This window comes from Myxocyprinus asiaticus, chromosome 33 (genome assembly GCF_019703515.2).
Source record: "Myxocyprinus asiaticus isolate MX2 ecotype Aquarium Trade chromosome 33, UBuf_Myxa_2, whole genome shotgun sequence".
NCBI lineage: Eukaryota > Metazoa > Chordata > Actinopteri > Cypriniformes > Catostomidae > Myxocyprinus > Myxocyprinus asiaticus.
Window position 1 is genome coordinate 36679742 of NC_059376.1, and position 15877 is coordinate 36695618.

The 15877-nt window shown below is 38.2% G+C and overlaps 1 protein-coding gene across 4 annotated transcripts in view; it reads left to right on the forward strand.

Annotated features, from left to right (window-relative positions):
* LOC127423924 (formin-binding protein 1-like) overlaps positions 1-11651 on the forward strand; it is a 42365-nt gene extending 30714 nt beyond the window's left edge. For 2 of the 4 annotated variants that reach the window (XM_051668621.1, XM_051668623.1), the window contains 8 exons: positions 2471-2650; positions 5052-5234; positions 6484-6498; positions 6758-6867; positions 7649-7781; positions 8029-8156; positions 9464-9603; positions 9769-10613. In XM_051668621.1, the coding sequence (XP_051524581.1) occupies positions 2471-2650; positions 5052-5234; positions 6484-6498; positions 6758-6867; positions 7649-7781; positions 8029-8156; positions 9464-9603; positions 9769-9947 (1068 nt within the window). In that variant the 3' untranslated portion in view covers positions 9948-10613. Of the gene's footprint in view, positions 1-2470; positions 2651-5051; positions 5235-6483; positions 6499-6757; positions 6868-7648; positions 7782-8028; positions 8157-9463; positions 9604-9768; positions 10614-11516 lie in introns of those variants that run through there. The other 2 variants (XM_051668622.1, XM_051668624.1) reach the window with 2 other exon arrangements.
* Positions 11652-15877: the final 4226 nt, after the last annotated feature.

The window sequence follows — 15877 nt, forward strand, 5'->3', positions numbered from 1 at the left end:
GAAAAAATCAAGGTTAACATCACTTGTGAGCAAAATTTTTTGTTTAGGCATCATTTCCAATCAAGATGTACAGTAATTTTGCCATATTAGGCAAAAAGTGTAAAATATGTAATTGTGTATATTTAGTATACATAAAATGTTAGCCGTGAAATTAGCAGCCTCAGCAGGTTTTAAAAAAACGTTAATAGTGTCATCTCCATCAGCATCATTTCCACCACGGAATTCAGTCAAACACAATACAGAATTTTGAAACAGCGTGTTGGAAATGACGCTGTGTTGGGAATTTTCTTGACTTTCAAAAAAATAAATGACAAAAATAAATCGAATATAAATAAATCGAAAATTTGTGAAAGTGTGAAAACTGTTTTAACGAGACTTTACTTTCTTATGCTGCGTTCCATTCAAGTCAGATGTGGGGTATTCCTACTTGATATCTCTGATCTCCCACCATAAATGCATTCCATTGCCAGATGCTTGGAAGATGACTTGTAAGGAAACAAAACTGCAACGCTCCAGTTATGGAATGCAGCATAAGTCCACAGTGCTAAAATTGCCCCATTGAGCAATAATTAATGTGCAATACACAGTTTAGTCTATTTATATTTATCCAACATACCATACCTCTTCTGCCATTACATTCCCTTGCTTCTGTATATAACAGGTTGTATTTGTATACTGTACATATATATATATATATATATACACACACACACACACACACACACACTAGATATACAGGCAAAATGCCTCCAGGTCATGCAAAGTCTTCTTGCATGAACCGCACGTTTGAGATCTCCCCATAGTGGCTCGATGATATTAAGGTCAGGAGACTGTGATGGCCACTCCAGAACCTTCACCTTTTTCTGCTGTAACCACTGGGGGGTCAACTTGGCCTTGTGCTTAGGGTCATTGTCGTGCTGGAAAGTCCAAGAGTGTCCCATGTGCAGCTTTTGTGCAGAAGAATGCAAATTGTCTGCCAGTATTTTCTGATAACATGTTGCATTCATCTTGTCATCAATTTTCACAAGATTCCCCATGCCTTTAGAGCTCACACACACCCAAAACATCAGTGAGCCACCAACATGCTTCACAGTGGGGATGGTATTCTTTTCACTATAGGCCTTGTTGACCCCTCTCCAAACATAGCACTTATGGTTGTGACCATAAAGCTCTATTTTGGTCTCGTCATTCCAAATTACTCCGTGCCAGAAGCTGTGAGGCATGTCAAGGAGTTGTCGGGCTTCAGTAAAGGCTTGTTCCTGGCAACTCGACCGTGCAGCTCATTTTTGTTCAAGTATCGTCGTATTGTGCTCCTTGAAACAACCACATCGTCTTTTTCCAGAGCAGCCTGTATTTCTCTTGAGGTTACCTGTAGGTTTTTCTTTGTATCCCGAACAATTCTTCCTGGCAGTTGTGGCTGAAATCTTTCTTGGTCTACCTGACCTTGGCTTGGTATCAAGAGATCCCCGAATTTTCCACTTCTTAATAAGTGATTGAACAGTGCTGACTGGCATTTTCAAGGCTTTGGATATCTTTTTATATCCTTTTCCATCTTTATAAAGTTCCATTACCTTGTTATGCAGGTCTTTTGACAGTTCTTTTCTGCTCCCAATGGCTCAGTATCTAGCCTGCTCAGTGCATCCACGTGAGAGCTAACAAACTCATTGATTATTTATACACAGACACTAATTGCAATTTAAGCCACAGGTGTGGGAAATGAACCTTTAATTGCCATTTAAACCTGTGTGTGTCACCTTGTGTGTCTGTAACAAGGCCAAACATTCAAGGGTATGTACACTTTTGATCAGGGCCATTTGGGTGATTTCTGTTATCATTATGATTTAAAAAGGAGCCAAACAACTATGTGATAATAAATGGTTTCATATGATCACTATCCTTAAATAAAAGACTATCCTTAAATTTTGCATGATCAGTCATATTTTCTAAATCAATTCTAAAATTTCACAATTTCTGCCAGGGTATGCAAATTTTTGAGCACAACTGTATATTGTCCTATTGTGTATTTCTATATATACTTTATTTTCTATTAACTTTTTATTTTTATTCTATTTTTTGTATTATTATCTCTGTCTTGTTGCTGTATTGTTTGTGCACTGGAAGCTCCTGTCACCAAGACAAATTCCTTGTATGTGTAAGCATACTTGGCAATAAATCTGATTCTGATTCTGATTCTAAAAATCCCCGAAGTTGAAGAAACACCTAATTCTAAAAGAACTGACAAAAAAAACTGTGTAAAATAGTTTTAGATGGAGTATAGTATGTCACTGCAGGACATGTCAAATTCCCAAAAGTATTGCACGTCTTAACTACCCAATAGCGTGTTAGAAGTTTATCTTGAAAATACATGAGTGCATCACATTGAACAGCATGTGCTAAATGTAACATCCTAATCTCTCTGTTGCAGCACAAAGTGATAATGGCATTTATTTATTGATATTTTTAATCTCAGGACAGTAAGCAAGTTGTAGAGTCATACAAGTCAGGCTTTGAGCCGCCGGGCGATGTTGAATTTGAGGACTATAGCGTGTCGATGAAGAGGGCAGTGTCAGAATCGAGCTTCCTGAATGCCCGTGGGGAGGGCAGACGCCGAAGCCGGAGCAAACTGTGGCCTTTACTCAAGAGAAATAAGGTAAAAAAAAAAACAAAACACGAGAAGCAACAGGACGCACACACACATATCCGCAGATCATAAACACAATGAGCAAATAAAAGAACTGAAAGTACACTGCATATTTATGGCCTATTTAGATGCAGTGGTGTAGATTTTATGGCTGAGAGGCATAATTAAATGTTATTTATGCTCAAGTAGTCTTACTGCTAATAAGAAGACTTTACAATACCTATTGCATGCAATTTGTTATTATAGAATCATGTTATTTTGAGAATTAACAAATTACATTTTCTGGAAAGGCACACTGAATTTGATCATTAACTTCCTATTGTGCACAGGGCCCAAATGAGTAAATGGAGAGTATTTTGCAAGAGTTTTGATAGCTTAGAATTAAAGCTGCTTTTAACGAATCAGTTTCACCTCGTATAATAGTTGTCTTCGCACTTTAAGGTGTATTTGAAAAATTTGAATATAAAAAAAAATGCACACTTCACTTTTAATAAATTGCAGTAGATGTCTTCTCTCTGCATGTTTTTTGAGGGAAAATCATGACAGCAAAGACATATCTGGTTTTATATTTTTAGATACACTATATTGCCAAAAGTATTCGCTCACCCATCCAAATAATTGAATTCAGGTGTTCCAATTACTTCCATGGCCACAGGTGTATAAAATGAAGCACCTAGGCATGCAGACTGCTTCTACAAACATTTGTGAAAGAATGGGCCGCTCTCAGGAGCTCAGTGAATTCCAGCGTGGTACTGTGATAGGATGCCACCTGTGCAACAAGTCCAGTCGTGAAATTTCCTCGCTACTAAATATTCCACAGTCAACTGTCAGTGGTATTATAACAAAGTGAAAGCGATTGGGAATGACAGCAACTCAGCCACGAAGTGGTAGGCCACGTAAAATGACAGAGCCGGGTCAGTGGATGCTGAGGCGCATAGTGCACAGAGGTCGCCAACTTTCTGCAGAGTCAATCGCTACAGACCTCCAAAGTTCATGTGGCCTTCAGATTAGCTCAAGAACAGTGCGTAGAGAGCTTCATGGAATGGGTTTCCATGGCCGAGCAGCTGCATCCAAGCCATACATCACCAAGTGCAATGCAAAGCATCGGATGCAGTGGTGTAAAGCACGCCGCCACTGGACTCTAGAGCAGTGGAGACGCGTTCTCTGGAGTGACGAATCACGCTTCTCCATCTGGCAATCTGATGGACGAGTCTGGGTTTGGTGGTTGCCAGGAGAACGGTACTTGTCTGACTGCATTGTGCCAACTGTGAAGTTTGGTGGAGGGGGATTATGGTGTGGGGTTGTTTTTCAGGAGCTGGGCTTGGCCCCTTAGTTCCAGTGAAAGGAACTCTGAATGCTTCAGCATACCAAGAGATTTTGGACAATTCCATGCTCCCAACTTTGTGGGAACAGTTTGGGGATGGCCCCTTCCTGTTCCAACATGACTGCGCACCAGTGCACAAAGCAAGGTCCATAAAGACATGGATGAGCGAGTTTGGTGTGGAAGAACTTGACTGGCCTGCACAGAGTCCTGACCTCAACCCGACAGAGCACCTTTGGGATGAATTAGAGCAAAAAACTGTGAGCCAGGCCTTCTCGTCCAACATCAGTGTCTGACCTCACAAATGCGCTTCTGGAAGCATGGTCAAAAATTCCCATAAACACACTCCTAAACCTTGTGGAAAGCCTTCCCAGAAGAGTTGAAGCTGTTATAGCTGCAAAGGGTGGGCCGATGTCATATTAAACCCTATGGATTAAGAATGGGATGTCACTTAAGTTCATATGTGTCTAAAGGCAGATGAGCGAATTTTTTTGGCAATATAGTGTATCTTGTGTTGAAAATTGATTTTCCTATTTTAAGGGAACTGTTCTTAACACCCTCAAATATTAAAACTTCAATATTTAAGCTGTCCTTAATAGTTAATGTTCCTTAATAGTTAAAGTGTGTAATACCAAACGGAATTCCAAAAATAATGACTGCTTTAGAATTTTCTGAACAATCCTCCAGTCATCCATTGGTTGACCAAACAGAAAGTCCCACCCCAAACTCAAGCCATTGATTGAATTTAGGGTTAGGGGTTAGTTTTAGGGCTAGGGTTAGTTTAGGCTTTGGTACTTTCTTGTTTCCCAGAGACAACATTAAGTAATCCATTTGTAAGCCGATTCCCCCGAAAATTGCTCTGTGTCTTTAAGCATCCCTACCAGACTGATACAGTATCATTGTATTTTAACATCCAAACAATTATACACCTCACTTTTAATGAAGTTTTAAGTTTTGTTGTTGTTTTGGGGTTTGAAAAAGCACAAAAAATTGGCTTTTCTCTTTTAAGTTCTTCACCGCTCATCTTCTTTCTTCCTGTCTTCCTCCATTCCATTTCTCAATGTGGCTCCATCACACCCTCATCTGTAGCTTATGTCTTTGCTAGCGTCACCCCACCAGCCCCCTCCCCCTCCCCCCACCTCCCCCTCCCCGGACGGCCTCCCCAACGGCCCCCAGTCCCCACAGCAGCCCAAGGAGCCCCTGAGCCAGCGCCTCAATGACTTCATGAGCACCAAACACAAAATGCACTGCCTGCGGAGCCTCAAACGTGGGGTAAGTTCATAAGCCGCCATGCCACCTACAGTGGCCCAAAAAAGTATTTGAACACTTAAGACAAAACGAATGAAAGCACAAGCACACTTATTAAGCAAAACATTGCACAAAAATGGAGAACTGTCTTCATACACTATCGCAAACTAGTCTCTATGTTGAACTGAATTTTACGTGCCACACTGTACTTTTCACTGCAGTTTCTTTTGTCAAATTAACACTAGAGGTGCTATAACAACTGTGCGTTTTATTCACTTTCACACAACTACAGTGGCTGATTGTGACTTTATAAACACGTATTTTTTACTCTATTACTCACACACTGCTATGTTATTATATCAACAGACTTTAACGCATCATTTGAAAAACGATACATTTTAACGCTTGTATTACAGACCCTTCAACATTTACATACTTATTCAAATGTTATTAGCTTCAGTGGTAGCGCACCTGATAGAGTGTTGTAGTTTGGACTTGGGAGTCCGCGATTCGAGACCAGTCAAGCACGCAAGCTGACACGTGAGACGAAAGTGTCATATTAGCAACAAGAGATGACGTAGTTGCTTCAGAAAATGTGCTTTTCATTTTGCATTTTGCTTTAAGAACACTATTGGTTAGGTTTATGTTAAAGTATTATGTTAGAGAGGAACATTTTACTCATTAAAACCTCCATTTTATATTCACCTTCAAAACCTTGCCTTATTCCCACAACCCCACCCCCACCCCCACCCCATCCCACCGCTGGACGTTTCACTGGAAAACTGCAGCAAAATGTGAAATGAAGCACATAATTTTGTTTTGGCAAAATGGTGCCATGGTAATGTTCAAGAGATCAGACTGAAAATCACCTTGTGTCCAGTTGGTTAAAAGTAATTGGAAAAAAAACACGATTTCTTAGAAAAGTTCTATTCTAGCATCGTTTGTTTGCAAATGCCGCTTCGTTTGATACTTTGTTATTTAATGCAATGACATGCAGACATTTTTAAAGTGGGACTCAACTGTCCAAATAATCTTTTCTATGGGTCAGTCTGATTGGATCAAAGGCTATAGCACCAATCAGCTCAGTTTGATTAGAAAATAACGTGTGGACTATAAAGGTAAAACAGGTTGCTTTAAAGTGTCTGTCTATTTTTCATGCTTTTTGTCAACTTCATTCCAAACATGTGTCTTAACTGCAACATTAAACTCCATGTTTTCTCAGTGTATATTAACTGCTCTCCCTAACACATTTCTCTTGTCTTAACATTCACAGCTTTCTCTAAAGCTGGTAAGTCTGATTTGATATTAAAATGTGTTTTTTTAAGAAAATTCTTGAAACTTTGTCTTGTAAAAACTATTTCTAGTCATGTTTCAAAGCTTGAGGAATAATAAAGTTACATTGATCAACACTGTAGCTATTCTGTGAAAGAATCGCTCACTTTTGACCAAATTGTAAAACAATTGACCACAAGTACAACTCCCATCTATCTCCTATTTGTCAGATGTTTTTAGTTTGTGTGGTACATTGGCTTTCTTTCTCTCCGCAGGGAACAGGTCAAGAGGACTACAGTCATCTGCCCCCAGAACAGCGGAGGAAGAAACTACAGGCCAAACTCAAAGACATCAACAAGGACATCCAGAAAGAGATGGATCAGAGGTACAGCACACAATAGCTGCCATGCTTGTAATAGCATTAACCTTTCTGCCAAATACATCATTGTAACTGTACATAATATATTGTGTTTTGTGTGTGTGTGGGTGTGTGTGCATTTGTTTGTCCTGTTGTGATGTTCTGTGTATTATCTAATAAAAGAATGTCACACCATATGCTAACCACGCATTACCTAATATACCATGGCTAGAGCCCTTGTACCTGCCTTTCAGCAAGGACTACAGGGCATCAACGTTTTATCACCTAATTAATATTCATAAGCCAATATACTTTTAATATCATTCCTATGCCCCTGTCTCTTACTAAGCCGCTGCAATCGCAACAAGTCATTTTGTCACTTGGTTTATATTTCTGTTGGGTCATGCTGGCTAGCTCCGCCCACTGTAAGTAACCAACCTTGATAAAAAGTAATTGGGATAAAATCTGTTTTACAAGAATGACCTGGCCAAGAAGGCTGTGAAGTCTCATTGGTCCAAAATCCTGCTATATATAACTGTATATTAAACATGAATTATGTACTGTTATTTTGTTGCTTTTCAAAGCATCTTGCTTTAATTGAGGATTGAAAAAAATATTTGAAATTGAAATTTGTAGCATTACACGTAGTTAGGACATGGTGTAACAATTGCAAGAATTATATACAAATGGCAGTAGTCTTATTTGCGATTTTGAAAGTGTATTTGTAGGACTTTATAATTGTATTAATATGTAACAAACATAAAATTGAAAAAAAATTGAGTACTTGTGGCCTTATTATTGTTTGCAGGGATGCCCTGACGAAAATGAAAGATGTATACATTAAGAATCCTCACTTAGGAGATCCAGACAGTATAGATCCACGGTTAGAAGAGATCACACAAAGCTTGGAAAAACTGCAGCTTGAGGCACAGAAATTTGAGGTGAGGCCCTAACAAATTCAGTCCTTGAATGCCTTCAAACGTCCATCTAAAATATGGATTTTATAATGAAAGTAAGACTCTTATATTCATTCAATGGGATGTTTTACCATCATGACTAAATAGGCTCTGTGACAGTGTGTGGCAGTATTCAGTACTTTGCAACCAAGGTCTCAGTTATGTGATAAAGGGAAAACAAGTATCTGATATGAGTGTGCAGAATAAATGACATTGTTGTTTGTTTTCTCAGGGCTGGCTGACGGAGGTGGAGAGAAAGTTACTGGAAAAAGGCTCAGAGTCTCAGAGGAGACAGAACAGTCATTTTGACTCGCAGGGCAACACACCACTTACAAACAACTACGGTCAAAACCGAGAGAGGTACTTCAGTGCCTAGACAGTAGGGCTAATGCATTGACTCATGAGATCTTTTTAAATATTATTGACACTCTGGCATTTCGAGTTGGGCTGATTTATTGTGTTAATTTATTGTGATAAATTATATGAAAAATAACATGTTAAAATTAATGCAATTAATCATGCCCCCAATCCATACATAAATTCCATAATAAGGAATGTTCCTACCATCGGAGCAATTCAAGCTTGATGTACCACCTTGATGTGGCAGTAGGGGGCAGTCAGCTCCATCTGTACAGGCAACACACCTCATCAAACCGATAACAGCAACAGGCAGCACAGCCTTCTGCAGATGCTGTTTTGAGCTCTAAGGACTGAGTACAACAGAATGCAGTGATCTCGAAACGCTTTTCTCAGCATTTCAAACTAAATTTAACTTGAAACGGCAAGCCAAAAAAACAGAGTGCTCATGACTAGAGACACTGAAAACTACCAAAATGAGATGCTTTAAAAGCGTCTCTGTGACGCATTAGTACATAAACCAACAATTAAAAATAGCTCGGATGGAAATAGGCCAATAAAAAGGTTATGTTCAATGCTGGAAATAAAATAAACTATATTTTGACTTTTAAGCCACTTTTTGTTTTGTAGAAATGCTGAACTTGTCTGCAGCCACCATATATGTATATGATATAAAATATTGGAATTATCTGAATAATAATTTTTATTATATTAGTAATTATTTTAAGTATTATATATAATTGTATCTTTATTTGTGGGCCCTTCTCAGTAAATATTGATATGTGATTAATCTGATTAATTAATTGACACATCATGTAATTTATTCAATTAAAAATTTTAATAGATGGGCAGCCCTGATAATGAGAAATCAAGTTTTCCTTGATCATTTGAAATGAGAGAGCTCCGCCTACTTAAACAAAATACAAATAAAAGACCAGAAACACCAGTCCAGAGAGACCATTTATTGGTTTATTTATTTATTTGAATTACATGTCATTAGCTTGCATCAATTACAAGTCACCTCATTATTGGAAAGTCATTACAATATTATTACTGTATATTATTTTTTTTATTTGTATTTATTATTTAACAACAAAAAGACCATTTATTGAATATATGCTGCAATAATTAGAACTGTTTTTGATTAAAAAAAAAAAAAGGGAAACAAAGATATTGAGATGATCCCATAGCCAAATTAGGAATTCAGTACATCCTCACTTGAGACGGCCATTAACATTAGCTGTACAATCTGACTATAACGTCAAAGTTAATTTTGTCTGTTTTACGCATTGCATGTCTTCTGTACATAGTCCGGATGGCAGCTACACGGAAGACCCCAGCACAGAGACCATGCAGTTCAAATCTCGCAGTACTGAGTTTGATGATGAATTTGACGATGAGGAACCATTGCCCACTATTGGAACATGCAAGGCACTTTATCCGTTTGAAGGTAACAGAAATGCACTAACCAGTCTATCCAGCTATCCTGTTTGTTTAGCGCTTGTAATCAAACACATTTTCAAAAGTGATTGGTTCGAAATATCAGTCAAACCAGTTAACGGTCTATCAATCTATAGAGCTTGTTTAAAAAACAAAATTGTGACTTTGTCGCTAGGCCAGAATGAGGGCACTATATCTATGGCCGAGGGGGAGATGCTGTACGTGATCGAGGAGGATAAAGGTGACGGCTGGACCCGTGTGCGGAGAAACGAGGACGAGGAGGGATACGTGCCCACATCCTACATAAAACTCTTTTTGGATATGAATGCAAAAGGTGCTATGACATACATATAACCCCACATCGTTTTGCTGTACATACAGCAGATCAGATCATGAATATGTCTTCATCCTCATTTAATAGAGGAAGCAGACAGCAGAGCAATTCCTGTTTTTACGTTCAAGATACTCTGTGGCATATTGCACAGCCTTGGTCTGTATTTACTGTACATGTGAAATGTTTTGCATCCGTACGGGCAAATTAAGCAATAAAGACAGCTGCTGCTGTTTAATTTTGATATCGGATGGAAATGGCTGGTTTACCGACATATCATGTTTATATTTTGCATTATGACTTTGCATTATGGTTGTTTTCGGCTGGAACCAATACATTTGAGGGTGAATTGAAAAAACGTTTCCACACAAAAACCTGCATCTTATTTAAGAACTAAACGTAATTCAGTTTAACCGGGCGCTAGATGCACTGAAATAGCGCTGCGGCATGAGTGCAGCGTTGAACAGTTCCAGTACGACCCGCAAGATGGGGAATTGTGACGTGCAAATTACACTCAGCACTAAACGTTTACCTGATTTGCATAATTCCTTTATTGCTGCAATTTATTCTTAATGAACTTCCCCCTTGATGCCTTACATATACTTGTTATCTTAATAATTCGTTAATGATCTTCAAGCAATTTAGTTTCAGACAGAATTATTAGGAAATGAAATGAGCGGAAATGCAAATATTCGGACCTTCTGGCAATAAAATGAATTATTTGCTAATATTTTGGCCTAAGATGTGGCCTTAAAGCTACAGAATATTTAGCAGTCCTGCATTTTAAATATAGTCAAAGTGTGTTTTTTTTTTTTATTGTAATTTTTTTAAGACGTTGAGATCTCTTTGCATGAGAAGGATAGAATAATATTTTCTCAGGTACGTTTACTTTGGTGTAAATGCTTGTACCTCATGAAAATACATAATTTCTCTTTGCCCAATGGCAAATCACATCTAATACAAATGCATATCATTAAAGACAAAAATTTACTATTGCATGTATCTAAGAGACTTTCACTAGCATTAACTTTAGAAGTACAAAAATACTCATGGACACATAATAAATGCAAATGCAGTGTAGTGAGCATTTAAGCAGTGATTAAAAATAGGTTGCATGTTATTCGTACAATGACCAGCATGGGAGAACTAACAGAACAGAGATTTTCAGGAGATGTACTATAGAAAAATCACATCACAGTGTGTAATAAGCATACTTGCAGCAGAGGAATACCGCTCTTTGTGCATGCTTTAAAACAGACAGGCTATTTATTGCTGTTTAACCAAATCAGCTGCTGTAAATTTGCACCATTGCTTAATAGTGATGCAAGCTAAATATTAAGAGTTTTGTATCGTTTTTACTCTCCTTATCTTTAATTCACACTTCATAGTGGGGCTACACTGTGAAGTTGAGCTTCCATGGCTTAATGTAACATTTTAAAACCCATTATATCTGTGAAACTGGTCAATCAACGATTGTAAAAGAATGTCACATAATTCAATTCTTATGCAACATCTCTAACATATCTTGTGTGATGTTTTTTGTTTGTTTGTTTGTTTCTTTTTTGCTTTTGTTTCTGTTCCTTTCATTGCAGATCCCTAAAAGTGTTTGGCTGACACAGGAGTGGCAGGGCAAGCGTCCTTGCGTGAAACATCGTCCTCTTGTAACAGTAGTGAAAGAGATGGCAAATGGGGGACTAACTAAAAGGAAAATCCATTTTTAACACGAATCACTTTAATTGAATCCTCTCCTCTGTCATAAGAACGGGGGAAAACTTTTTTGTGACTGGCAGATTATTTGCAAATTTGCTTGCTGTTTGCTTGCTTCTCGTATGGACCTAGAATATTTAGCCTTGTGCGTAGCTGCTTGCTGTCAGACCAGAGCCCTTAGGTTTGTTTGCAGAGGCACAGAGTAAGTGCCGTGTACATGCCTTGTTATTGCCTGGCTTGCTTCAGAGCCAAAAGGAGTTGTCATTAAGACATTAGATTTAATGAATATTTGTCAGTGCAGACTTCTCAGTTATGTGAAATTATCAAACTAAACAAATGCGGGGGATAAATGTGGGACTCATTTGATACATTATAGGATTTATTTATTTATGTATTTTTCTTGCAAGTGCTTGCAAGGCAGCACTGTAATGGAATTCCTCCTACTTCCACTTCTTCCTCAAACTTCCTCTTTTTCTTCCTCGTATTCCCTCTTTTTTCTTTCTCATACTTCCTCTTCTTCTGCCTAGTATTCCCTCTTTTTTCCTTGTTTTGCCTCTTTTTTCCTCATACTTCCTCATCTTCTTCCACATATGTCCTCTTCTTCCTCTTATTCTCTCTTCTTCCTCATACTCCCTCTTCTTCTTTCTTATACTTCCTTTTTCTTCCTCATACTTCCTCTTCTTCTTTCTTATACTTCCTTTTTCTTCCTCATACTTCCTCGTATTCCCTTTTTCCTTGTTTTGCCTCTTTTTCCCCTCATACCCACATACTTCCTCTTCTTCCTTCTTATACTTCCTTTTTCTTCCTCATATTTCCTCTTCTTCCTAGTATTCCTTCTTCCTTATACTTCCTTTTCTTCTTCCTAGTATTCCCTCTTTTTTCCTTGTTTTGCCTCTTTTTTTCCTCATACTTCCTCATCTTCTTCCACATATGTCCTCTTCTTCCTCTTATTCTTCCTTCTTTCTCATACTCCCTCTTCTTCTGCCTAGTATTCCTTCTTCCTTATACTTCCTCTTCTTCTGCCTAGTATTCCCTCTTTTTTCCTTGTTTTGCCTCTTTTTTTTCCTCATACTTCCTCATCTTCTTCCACATGTCCTCTTCTTCTTCCTCTTATTCTCTCTTCTTCCTCATACTCACTCTTCTTCTTTCTTATACTTCCTTTTTCTTCCTCATACTTCCTCGTATTCCCTCTTTTTCCTTGTTTTGCCTCTTTTTCCCCTCATACTTCCTTTTCTTCATCCACATACTTCCTCTTCTTCTTTCTTATACTTCATTTTTCTTCCTCATACTTCCTCTTCTTATACCTCATATTCCCTCTTTTTTCTTCCTCATACTTTTCCTCATACTTCCTCTTCTTCCACATAGTTTCTTTTCTTCCTCGAATTCCCTCTTTTTTCTTCCTCATACTTCACCTTCTTCCACATGCTTCCTCTTCATACTCATAAGTCTTCTTCCTCATATTCCCTTTTTTCTCATACTTCCACTTCTTTCTCATGCTTCCTCTTCCTTGTATTCCCTCTTTTTCCTCATAATCCCTCATTTTTTCCTCATACTTCCTCTTCTTCCTCATACTTCATATTCTTCCTTGTATTTCCTCTTTTTCTTCCTCATACTTCCTCTTTTTTCACATACTTCCTCTTCTTCCTAATACTTCCTTGCATTCCCTCTTCTTCCTCATATTCCCTTTTTCCTTCCTCATACTTAATCTTCTTCCCTCTCATATTTCTTCTTCTTCCTCATACTTCCTCTTCCTCGTATCCTCTTTTTTTCCTTATACCTCCTTTTTCGTCATATTCTCTTTTTCTTTCTTGTATTCCTCTTCTTCTTCCTCAAATTTCCTCTTCTTCTTTCCTATATTTCATTTTCCTCATACTTCCTCTTCTTCCCCGTATTCTTTTTCTATCTTATACTTCCTCATTCTTCCTCATTATTTTTCTATCTCATATTTTTCTTTCTCATACTTCCTCTTCTTTTTCTTCATACTTCCTCTTCTTCCTCGAACTCCCTTGTCTTCTTCCTCATACTTCTTATTCCTCAAGCTACCTCTTCTTCTTCCTTTTCCTCTTCTTTTCCACAATTTTCTGCAATTAATTTAGTTCAAAGCACTTAATGTACACACACAACCTTAGGAATGCTATCTATTTTTGTTATTTTTAAAATATATACTTTTTAGGAAATTTAAGATTAAATTTGTAAAGACTTCATTAAATGCTTGACAAGTGCAGTTTTGTGTAAGTGTGTGTGTATGGTTGTGTGTGTGTGTTGATATATTTCCTTTTGAAACAGGAAGTCAGGTGGGGAATCTTCTTTTTGAGTTTACATCACAGCCCGGCAAACCTATGATTTGCTACTTTTCAAACTATTATTTTACCAAACACTATTCTTTTGCTGCTTTGCAAGCACTGGTACTTCCTTAAGGAAATGCAAATCTAGTTATTATTATCATTATGAATGCATAATGTTCCCCTACATTTTGTCTGAGTGCTATGTGAGGTGATGTTTTAAATAGTTTTCTATGGCAGGTGAACCGGTAAGCATCTTCCTCCCAGAAAGGAAAGAACTGTCACCTCACTCACTCATTCACACTTTCTTCCTGCAATGTGTGCACACACGCCACAGCTGCTCTCTCTGTCTTGCCCACTCTCTCACCTTCCCTTCTATTTTCTCTCACTATCTCTGTCTCGAACACTCTTTTTCCCCATCTCTTTCTGTTGTTCTTGCTTTTCTCAGATATATTTATTCCATTTTTTCTGTCATCCCTGTTTATTCATCTCTTTTCCTCTACTTTTCACTCTCTCTCACCTCAGTGAGTGGGTGTACTGACCATCTCTGACTGGTTTCAGACCCTGTTTACACCTAGTATTAACATCCGCTTTGGACGATCTGATCGCATGTGGACAGCGTATATTCCGATCGTTCAAACCACATTCAGAGGTAGTTGGAAACGTGTGGCCGCATCACGTTTGTAGGTTAAACGCTAATCAGTCCTGATGCTCCCGGACAACATAGCCTACTCACCTTTCAATCATCAATAGCACTAAAACAAGAGTTTTAGACTTTGCTGGTTACGTTCGGTAAAAAAAAAAATAGCCATCCAATTGAAAATAATTGAAAAGCCCATACATATGCATGCACAAGACTTCATGGAACACCTCCAGTTTGCCTGACATCAATATCAGATCATATGAAATGCACACATCCACAATTGTGAAGCAGATTTGGAAGCATTAGTGTGCAAATGTTTTGTACTTTCTTTGCACCTTGTCAACATGCAGTAACACACTGACAAAGTAAGGGATGTATGCACTCAAAATCAGAGCCCTCCAATCGAAATTCGATCAAAAGTGGTCACAGGAGACATGTACCTGTCTCGCCTGATCGGATCTGATTAAATAGAATGGTAATACCAGGTGTAAACAGGGCCTCTCTCTCTCTCTCTCTCTCTCTCTCTCTCTCTCTCTCTTGCTCGCTCTCGCTCTCTCTCTCTCTCTTGCTCGCTCTCTCTCTCTCTCTCTCTCTCCTCAGTGGATGTGGCTGTGTGTGGTGTAGCTGTAGTGGTGCAGTCCAGTAGATGTTGATGGTGGTCTTCAGCTGGTGCCGTGTTTCGACGCATGCATGCTTGCCCTGTCTCTTTGTGTGTGTGCCAGTCTTAGGGGGTCAGATTCTCCATAAAGTTCAGGCCTACGATTTCTGACGGTTGAACTTAAGCTTCTTAAATTGTGTTTGTGCCTGTTTATTTCCTTCTACACTTTATCTTCTTTTGGAAAATATATGCATGGTCACTTGTCTACACACCCCCCTAAGTTATTATTTTTATTTGTTTACACCGTTTTAGATTTTTTTTGAGTCTCTCTGAATGATTGATATCATTGATATAATTTCATTTTTGGTGTTAAACAAGTGTTTTTACCCCATTCACGATAGATTTGGGCTGCTCTTCAATAACAGGATCTGAAAGTAACAAATATTGTCATATTCATTCACAAAGAAGCTTCTGCAGAGCTGAAATGTCTGTTTTCTGTATAATATATTGTGCTTTGAATTTGCTGGATTCTCTTCCCTCAAAGACCTCATAAACATATAACTGCCAAAAGTGTGAAAGGCTTGTGACTTTTGTGGTAACCAGTATAGTAGACCTTGAGTTTAACGGCCAGTAAACTCAAGTTTTATTTCAGTTACCAAATCATTCATGTTGTAAAAGGCAAAATTGTATGTCTGTCAAACTGGGTGGTTTTTATGTAGAAGT